Source organism: Myotis nattereri, assembly GCF_964212035.1.
Source record: "Myotis nattereri genome assembly, chromosome: 20".
Taxonomy (NCBI): domain Eukaryota; kingdom Metazoa; phylum Chordata; class Mammalia; order Chiroptera; family Vespertilionidae; genus Myotis; species Myotis nattereri.
The window spans coordinates 4073377-4083643 of NC_138096.1; the positions used below are offsets into that span (position 1 = coordinate 4073377).

The window sequence follows — 10267 nt, forward strand, 5'->3', positions numbered from 1 at the left end:
TGATCATCTACCTCAGTGCTACCTTCATTACCCAGACGGAGGCGACTGCAGACAGTTCACTGACCCTCCGTAGCCTGGGGTCTGGAAAGGGAGCCCCTATTTCCTTTCAATATTTTTCCAGACAGGTTTGATCTGACACCAAATCTTGCACGGGGTCTGCAGTGCTAAAAGCACGACCAAAGCAAAAATAAAACATGCATTTTTGCGGCTGCCACTCGGAGCCTTGGTATTAACATCAGCAATTGCACGAGGGCAGGTCTGCACGGCCAACTACATTCAGCGGCGAAAATCCCTGCAACAGCCCCAGCGCAGACCTCCGGGGGCGGCCCCTCCCGCTCAGCAGCCCGGACGCGCATGCGCAGGCGCCGCTTCTCCCCGCTCTCGCGAGACCCGAGGTTTGCAGAGACGGCGTCAGCGTCTCCCAGGGCAACAGCAATGGCGGCCCCCTTGTCCGAGCGGCTCTTCTCGCTGGAGCTGCTGGTAGACTGGGTGCGTCTGGAAGCCGGGCCGCCGCCGCCGCCCGTAGTCGAGGCGGAGGAAGAAGAGGAAGAAAAGGAGGAGGAGGAGGGGGAGGCTTCCTCGCGCTCGCTGTGCCCCGCGGTGGCCTTCCGCCTGCTGGACTTCCCCACGCTGCTGGTGTACCCTCCCGGGGGCCCCGCCGCCGCCGCCCCGCAACCCAGGCCTGGGCTGCTCAGCTTCGGTCGCGGCAAGTCCTGCCTCTTCCGCCTGCACCCCTCCACCCTGCGCTGCCGGCTCCTCGCCACCCCGCTCTACACCCTGCTGCTGCGGCTGCCCCCCGGGCGCCCGACTCCCGCCCCGCGGCTCCTGGGCACCTGCAGCATCTCGCTGGCCGCCGCCGCCCTCCAGGTCCTGGGGCCGGCCGCCTCCTGCTGCTCCCACGGGCATCGAGGACGCTTTCCTCTGCACAACCACGTGGGGGAGCGGGTGGGAGACATTTCGCTGGCCTACCGCCTGACCGACCTGGGCAGCAGCTTGCTGGGCCATCTGGAGCGGCCAGTCCCATCCACGGCGGGTGAAGGGCAAGATCGGGGGGTACAGAGGGCCGTGGAGGGCAGCTCCCCAGCCCAGCAGGAGAGACAGCTACCGCAGCCAAACACGGACCCAAGTCCAAGGGATCCTGATGGGCCTCCGAAGGGTTTTCACAGCCGGGAGGCACAGAGGGATTTGAAGAAAGTCGTTTTCCACCACGAGGCCAACACAGGTAGCACGGGGTCTGTGGAGAATGGTAAAACCAAGTCTGTCTGTTCAAATGCCAGCGGTGTGGGCAGGATTAGCCCCCCAGACCAGGAAGTCACAGACTTGGACCTTGAGACGAACACATTTTGCCCTCCTCCCCTGTATTACACTCACGTGACGCCAGAAAAAAGGCCTCCCCTACAGGGTAAGGTCACCATTAAGCCTCAAGCGAATGGATCTGAAGAATTGGATGGTACTTTTCCAGAAGCAAAACTTGTCAATCCCCCAACACATATTCATCGTCTGAACGGTACAAATTCTGCAGCACATGAGACTCCTGTGGTGCTTAATCCTCCCCGTGCTCAGGACGTAGAAGCAAGTCATCAAAGTACAGGTCACCCTCAAACGGAGCAAAATAGAATGAATACCATAAGGCAGTTGCCTTTGTTAAATGCTTTGCTGGTTGAGTTGTCCTTGTTATACAACCAACCTGTCGAAAGCCCTATGCATATCCACCCTCACTTAGCCTGGTTATATAGAACTGAGGAAAAGAAATCACCAGAATCTTCTGCCAAATCCATAGCTAAATCTGAATCAAGGAAAGGGACGTTTCCTGTGGGAAAGGATGAAAAGCCAGTGAGCCTTCAGTATAAAAAGAACCAAGATGAAAAGCTTAAGTCAGGTAAATATTTTGAAAAGAACCACACTGCTCCCTCCAAAAAGGCTCCCAGGGGTAAGCTACTCTATGGTTTAACAAATACACTTAAGCTACGTTTAAAGCAAACAAATCCCAGTATGTTGGTGGTACATGAAAAGCGAGAGCAGTATAGAAAGATGCAAGTGCAAATGTTCGGTGCAAAACCCCGAACCCCATCATCCAAAGTTAAAATACTAGGCTTTGCAGAACAACACCAGAAGCCACACCAATTGCCTAAAGATAAGTATTTAGAAGCAGATACATCTTTCGCTGAAAATTGCCATTCTTTAAAGCTGGTTAGCGGAGTTGTTGACGACCCTAGCACAACCAAAGAAACGCAACTGATATGCGCAACCGAAAAGACAATTGACAGTGGTGAACATCGAACCAATGATGGTTCATTGGAAGAAATTGTGAGTCCTGCAAATCCCATCGTTCCAGAAAGATTTGCTCATACAAATATTTTGGAAGGAAAAGTGGACATGAAAGTCCAGAGTCCATTTGTTTTCCAACAGGTTGCAGCTGTTGACAAGATTGTAAGAGAGAAAGATACAGAAGACAAAGCCACCGAGAATGACGTTCTTACTGCTGATGCGAATGAAAGTCAGCCAAGTAAATATAGTTGCTCTGAAAGCATCTCAGAACTGAAATATTCAGATGACTTCACCAGCCCTTGCTACTCTGAAGATTTCTGTACTGATGATACCAGTAGAATTTTACAGGCTCATGATAGGAGTTCATCGGCAGAAAATCCAAAACAGAGTCAATATAACAGTAAGTCTAGTGCAACTAGATTGTCCATAAGGAAAAACAGCCATGAACAGAGTGTTATTCCTACCCCACCTTTTTCAGCCGGATCACCAGTGCACTCATCTAAAAGATTTCATATTTCGAAGACTCGAGATGAAAGTTTGGAGGAAGCGTCTACTCTTTCTACCAGTGACTTATCTTCATGTTGGACTGAGGAAAAAGAAAACCAGCTAGACCAAAATAGCGTGAATCCTTCTAAAGTTACAAAGATGGGTGAAGACAGCGCTATGAAAACAAGAACTGATTGCAGGTCTTTAGAAAGAAGCCAGTCAATTCGGACATCTCAAGTGAGTTCTTATCTGCCATCGAATTTGTCAGAAGGCAGTAAATCCGAACGCTTTGAAGAAGACAGCGATGAAATTGCTTCACTAAATATTTCCGAGCAATGCAAAGATATTTGTGAATTACTAGTAAATAAACTTCCAGGATATACGGTGTAAAATCTGGTTTTTTATTTTAAAGCATTTAACTTTTATAACCTATGTGTATGGTTAGTGAAACAATTTTTAATAACTTTATTTTTAGCCCATAAATAATGTGAATAATTCTTTTTAAGAGATATGTTTGTCATTTCTTTGATTTTTAGTGCTCTGCATTAAATCTGACAGTGTTGATCATGAACTCACCCTGTAATCTGGTAAGACTTAAGTTGTTTATCTTATAAAAATAAAAGTACCTATTTTTCTAAACTATCTCTCTCTTCTTTTTTTAAGTATGTTTTTATTGATTTCAGAGAGGAAAAGAGAGAGAGAGAAAAACATCAATGATGAGAGAGAATCATTAGTCGGCTGCCTCCTGCACGCCCCCTACTGGGGATCAAGCCCACAACCTGGGCATGTGCCCTTGGCAGGAATTGAACCCAGGACCCTTCAGTCCACAGGCTGCTGCTCTATCCACTGAGCCAAACCGGCGACGAGGCTGTAACCTCTTTGATGACAGAGACTGACAAGTGTCTCATTCCCCCTCGTGTACCCAGCTTTTCACACAGCTCCATGTATTCGGGTGCAGCTACCCTTGATAAATGTCTGTTCGACACATAGATACTTAAATAGTCAAGTGGGGAAGAGCGAGTCGTGTTTGCTTAAGAGGTTCACAATAAGTGGCAATGGAAATGGAAGGAATCATCTTCTTAGAGAGGGAGAGAGAGAGAATATATATTCCTTTCCCCCCGGGGAACGATCAGCATTCAGATGTTCTTACGCTGGGGAGGATCCAGGAAAAACACTTTGCTTGAGAGGAAATTTCAATTACACGGTGGAGATTAGAGTTTCAGCCCTTGGGGATAATTACAGCCATGTTTCCCATTATATATGCCCAAGTAAGACAAAAGAAAGACACGCAACCCCAACGGAAAAGCATTGCAACTGGTAATCAAATGGTTTGCCTTTATTGCAGTCCCAGGAAAATCATTTCAAAGCCTCAGTGCTTTGCTCTAAGACCCGAAGACTCATCGCTTAATAATGTGGTTAAAAACTCCAAGTCTTGCCTCCCAAAACACTTGGCTTGGGCAGGAATGTTTTCAGCTATCAGGCTATTACTAGAACCATGAAACACAGGGATGATGTCTGGCTAACACACAGATGGATGTGTTATTTGTACAACTTGCCACTTGGTATTCTTAGCCTTTCGTTGCTTATTCCTCACTGCGGTGTGATACATTCTGTGGCTAGAGATGTGCTTTACTTATTTATTAAATACTAGAGGGGCCCGGTGCGTGAAATTTCATGCACTGGGGGGGGGGGGGTCCCTCAGCCCAGCCTGCACCCTCTCTAGTCCGGGACCCCTCGCTCCTTACGGTCCACCTTCAGTGGAGGCGGGAAAAGCTCCCGCCACCACCACTGCGCTCACCAGCCTTGAACCCGGCTCTGGCTGAGCGGCGCTCTGGGAGCGCACTGACCACCAGGGGGCAGCCCCTGTGTTGAGCGTCTGCCCCCTGGTGGTCAGTGTGCATCATAGCGACCGGTCATTCCGCCGTTCGGTCAATTTGCATATTAGGGTTTTATTATATAGGATGGTTTTATTGATTTCAGAGAGGAAGAGGGAGGGAGTGATAAAAACATCAATGATGAGAGATAATCATTGATTGGCTGCCTCCTCCACGCCCCCTACTGGGATCGAGTCTGCAACCCGGGCATGTGTCCTGATCAAGAAACAAACTGTGACCTGGTTCATAGGAAGATGCTCAACCACTGAGCCACACTGCCCGGGCTAGAGATGTGCTTTAAACTTCTTTTGTATTGCCTAAGTAACCTTCTAGAAGGCTGGGTTAAACATCTCTTAATCTTGCTGCTCAGACTCCATTCATTTTCTTTGGGTGACATGTTTATGGTAAAGAAAATATGTCATAATTTATACAACTGTTTTACGTAAATATTTCTGTTTCCTTCTAGGATGAAGCCGGAAGGAAATCAAATGCAGTCAGATCATCTGATGGGACAGTCCCTGTTCATTCCTGGGTTATTCCAGCGAGAGAAAGAGCCCGTTCTCACGTCAGACCCCAGCTGCCTTTATGGTGAGTCTGTGGAAGAGAGAGGGAAAGACAGACACATGGATGTGAGAGACACACATCAATGGGTCGCCTCCTGCACAAGCCCCAACCAGGGCCCGGGCCGGGGAGGAGCCTGCAACAGAGGTACATGCCCTTGACCGGAATCGAACCTGGGACCTTTAGGTCTGCAGGCCGACGTTCTATGTGCTGAGCCAAACCTGCCAGGGCGACTGAGGATTCATGTCAATACAGTCTTAAGTTAAATGAGGGAAAGATAGATATATACTTGCCCAAAGTTGACATGTTACTTATGATGGTATCCGTGGTATAACTAGGAGTAATAGATTAAAATGAAGAAAAGGACATTTTTCGCAGAAGTTAAGAAAAATTCCCTAGACAGCGAGACCTACTAGACTGTGAAATAGGCTTTCAAGTGCAGTGATGGAAGCACAGGCCCCCGGGACATTCTAAACAAAGGACGCTGGCTGGGCAGTCCTTTGCGGAGAGGAATTCTGCCTGCAGACCTGGAGCAGGAAGAGGGCAGGGGATGGAGATAGGACCCTGTGGCTACTCACAGGCCCTGTGGTCTGCAGGGAGCGGTGGGGGGTAGGCTCAGGTGGGGGAGGGGGGGAGGAAAAACAGTGCCTCCAGGGGGAGGGGAAGTACAAGAGTCAGAATGAACAGGGCCGCAGCGACTGTGTCCAGGTCTGTGCAAAAGGCAGCTGGAACCAAAATTTGGCAGTGGAAACGGAGTTTGGGTGGAGACAGTAGATCCAGATCCAGAGGAGCTTGCTGGATTAAAAGCGTTTAATGGTGGCATGAGCCGGCCGGCATGGCTCAGAGTTTGAGCATTGACCTATGAACCAGGTGGTCATGGTTCGATTCCCGGTCAGGGCACAGGCCTGGTTTGCAGGCTCAACCCCTAGTTGGGGGCGTGCAGGCGGCAGCCCACCAGTGGTTCTCTCTCATCATTGATGCTTCTCTCTCTCTCTCTCCCTCTCCCTTCCTCTCTGAAATTAATAAAAATATATATTTTTTTTAAAAAGACATTAAGCCGAAACCGGTTCGGCTCAGTGGATAAGAGCGTTGGCCAGCAGACTGAAAGGTCCCGGGTTCGATTCTGGTCAAGGGCATGTACCTGGGTTGCGGGCACATCCCCAGTAGGAGATGTGCAGGAGGCAGCTGATCGATGTTTCTCTCTCATCGATGTTTCTAACTCTCTATCTCTCTCCCTTCCTCTCTGTAAAAAATCAATAAAATATATTTTTTAAAAAAGACGATAAGCTTTGCAGTAGGCTGCAGGACAGGTCAGAGGACAGAGAGGCTAGAGTTGGGGCATCCCTGGAGGAGCCTCTGAGAGCATGACATAGCATACTGACTTTCCAACATTCTATGCAAGTGGGAATATGTGTCATGTGATCACACACACACACACACACACTCCCCTACACATGCACATGGCTGCCACAAAACAACATACAAAATAATGTCACGTTTGATGTGGTTGAACTTACTTTTGTATTCTGTTTCTTTCTTTCTTTTATTAGAGATAGGGAGAGGGAAAGACAGAGAGAAACAGAAATCTGAGAGAGACACATCGATTGGTTGCCTCCTGCACGTGCCCTGACCCGGGCTAAGGCGCGAGCTTGCAACCGAGGTACGTGCCCTTGAGCGGAATTGACCCCAGGACCCGGCAGTCTGCAGGCCGACACTCTATCCACTGAGCCAGACCAGGTAGGGCTGTTTCATTCCTTTCTGATGCTGGCTGGGATGCACACGATTGATTTCATGACCGTGTGATGCTAGTGGGCCACAGCCTGGTCCGGAGGGGAATAAACGCTACAGTCAGACAAGGCAGCGAGCAGGATGCGTGCTTGAAGAAGGTGGTGGAGTACAGCCTTCCTTAGGTGGGAAGTTCCCCGAGGCCGACCCCCCTGGGCCAGACCAGGGAGCCTCAGTCAGTCACGTGGAGCAAAGGCCCTGTGACCTCAGGGAGGCCTCGTGACCTCCGGGAAACGGTGCAAATTGCCCATTGACACCTGCCAGGGTCTTCGTTGTTCCTTCCAAACTCAGGACTCACAACGTTTTTTAGGAAAGTTGCTAGGGACACAGGGTGTGGGAATGGGTGAAACACTAGCTGGATTGTTTTGATAACTCAGAATAATGCCGGCACACTACAGAAATCTATACCTTGGGCAGGAAATATACGGGGAGCCTTCTGATCTAGGACGTGGTGGGAGGGGTAAGCATTCATCACACCGAGCTTTTCACAGCCCCGACTGTTTGCTCAGTGGCAGTCTCCTCTCGCGATCTTCACAGCTCCTGGTAGCCCGAGTCCCTCGGATAAATGTGTTTATAAATGGCTCTACTTTCCCGTGGCTCTTCCCCCGGCAGACATTTCCCTGTCTTAGCTTCCTAATGGGCTTGTTGATCTAATTCTCCCTTCATTCCTTGATGGGTTTAGAACGATCCTCTCTGGGACTCATTTCTCTCCTGACAGTACAATAAAAGGGCATTTTCGTCCTTTTTCCCTCTGGCTGGCAATAGCATCTTCTTTCCCTTTCTGGTCCTTTAATTGGCGTTGTTTATACCCGCAGGGACCCCTCTATTCCTCTCCCTTTCCAAAAAACACTGCCTCTGCTCACACCTCATTGGTCTCGGGAATTCCCCCGTGAGCCCCTGCTGGCAGCGCTCGGTCCCCTGTGCCCTGGAAGCTCATGTTCAATCTTGAACGTTGGCTTCCCCTCCGGGTCTTCATTATGCGTTTCTGAAAGTTCTTCAGCTTCCATGTAGACGTGCGGACGGCAGCCCAGGGGTTTCACTGAGCGGACCCTCTCGGAAAGACCTTTATAAGCCTTTAAAGCAGCGGTTCTCAACCTTCTGGCCCTTAAAATACAGTTCCTCATGTGGTGACCCAACCATAAAATTATTTTCGTTGCTACTTCATCACTGTCATGTTGCTACTGTTAGGAATCGTCATGTAAATATCTGATATGCAGGATGGTCTTAGGCGACCCCTGTGAAAGGTTCGTTCGACCGCCAAAGGGGTTGCGACCCACAGGTTGAGAACCGCTGCTTTAAAGGGTTTGTGCTGCCGAAACCGGTTTGGCTCAGTGGATAGAGCGTCGGCCTGTGGACTGAAGGGTCCCGGGTTCGATTCCGGTCAAGGGCATGTACCTGGGAGATGTGCAGGAGGCAGCTGATTGATGTTTCTCTCATCGATGTTTCTAACTCTCTGTCTCCCTTCCTCTCTGTAAAAATCAATAAAATATATGAAAAAAATAAAAAATAAAGGGTTTGTGCTTTTTAAAAGGCAAAACGAAGCAGTTGCCCTAGGGAGCAGTGTTCGTTTGCTTTCCGGCTCAGTGGGACCAGGTTGCCCTTCACCAGGTGACAGCGACAGTGCTGGGTCTGTGTGGACGAGCTGGACGAGTATGAGTTAGAGGTGGACAGACTTGCCTTTTATTTTATTTTACTAGAGGCCCGGTGTACGGATTCGTGCACCGGTGGGGTCCCTCAGCCTGGCCTGCGCCCTCTCGCAATCCAGGACCCCTCCGGGGATGTCGGAGTGTCAGTTTCGACCTGATCCCCACAGGCCAGACCAAGGGACCCCACTGGTGCGTGAATCCATGCACAGGGCCTCTGGTATGCATATGAGATCTTTGATTAATCTCTTCCCGCCCTCCCCCCTCTCCTCTTCCCTGTGAGATTCATTAGTCTGTTCCATGTTTCCATGCCTGTGGACTCTGCTCCTGCATTGAACATCTGCCCCCTGGTAGTCAGTGCGTGTCATAGCTACCAGCCGGTCGGACGGTCGGACAGTCGCTTAGGCTTTTATATATATAGTTTTTTTTATTTCAGAGAGGAAGGGAGAGGGAGAGAGAAAGAGAGAAACACCAGTGATGAGAGTATCATGCATTGGCTGCCTCCTGCACGCCCCACACTGGGGATGGACCCCGCAACCCGGGCCTGTGCCCTTGGCCCGAATCGAACCGTGACCTCCTGGTTCATAGTTCTTTCTGTGAGTATTTGGGGCTGTTGAAAATTACAAAACGGCCCTATACGAGAACTACTCTGTGGATTAGACAAAAAGAGAAACGAGCCTGGGAGATCATGAATTAATTTTGGCAAACCATGTTGTAGAGAAATGTTTAAAAATGGCAGAAAGAGACTGAGGGAGAGCGAAGCACTAAATAATAGAACACAGCAGAGGACTATGGGTTGACATATGAAGACTTTGTTTTAATTAATATTTTAGGTATTTTATTTCCCGTTCTTGATTGAATATGCAAGTCAAGTCTGAAATCGGGGGGTGTAGCAATTGTACAGAAATTGCAGTGGAATGAACTGAAACATGCTAAAGGACTGTCATTCTGTAATTTTCTGCTTTTGTTCTCTCGGGATGGATTTGAGGATGTTTGCCAATAGGGTGGGAAATCACTTGTAATGGCATCGGGGGCGGGCGATTGGCTCTCCCGTGAATGGGCGGGGTCAGCAGGCCACCCCGGCACCTGCAACCACTGCACCTGCCAGTCCTCCTCCTGGAAGGACGCCCTGAGGCCGGCTTTCCACACTCGGCTGCCTGTTAGAAGCTCTGGGGAGCGGTTACAGCTGTCAGTGCCTGGGGCCCACTCGGCACCAATTACATAGCACTTGGGGGGATGCGGGCTAGGCATCCATCGCTATTTTCTCAGATCTCTCCAGGTAATTGTGATTTACAGACAGGAGTGGAGAACCATTGCCCTTGGGAGAAGCCAGCCAGTAAATGAAATTGCCTGTGAGCCTGACAGGGACCAAAGAACAGAGAGGGGACCAGTGGGAAGAGGGGCCAGAAGAAATGAGTACGAGAGAGAAGAGCAGCGGAGGATGCTCACATTTGGTCCAAAGTGGGAGAGAGACCAGAGCATCACTGTCTCTGACACCTGAAGCCCAGAGATCCAGCGAGGAGCTGGGCTGCTGGTGGAATTCCCGGAGCTGAGTGGTCCCTAAGAAGTTTTATTTTTTAAAATATATTTTTTATTGATTTCAGAGAGGAAGGGAGAGGGAGAGGGAAACATGATGAGAGAGAATCATGG

The 10267-nt window shown here is 49.6% G+C and overlaps 1 protein-coding gene across 1 annotated transcript; it reads left to right on the plus strand.

Moving 5' to 3' along the window:
- Window positions 1–435: 435 nt before the first annotated feature.
- Window positions 436–3247, plus strand: MAP10 (microtubule associated protein 10; the record flags this gene model as incomplete). Its single annotated transcript, XM_081114292.1, has 1 exon — window positions 436–3247. One exon carries the CDS (start codon window positions 436–438, stop codon window positions 3142–3144), a length of 2709 nt encoding a protein of 902 aa, XP_080970418.1. The 3' UTR covers window positions 3145–3247.
- Between the last annotated feature and the right edge of the window lie 7020 nt (window positions 3248–10267).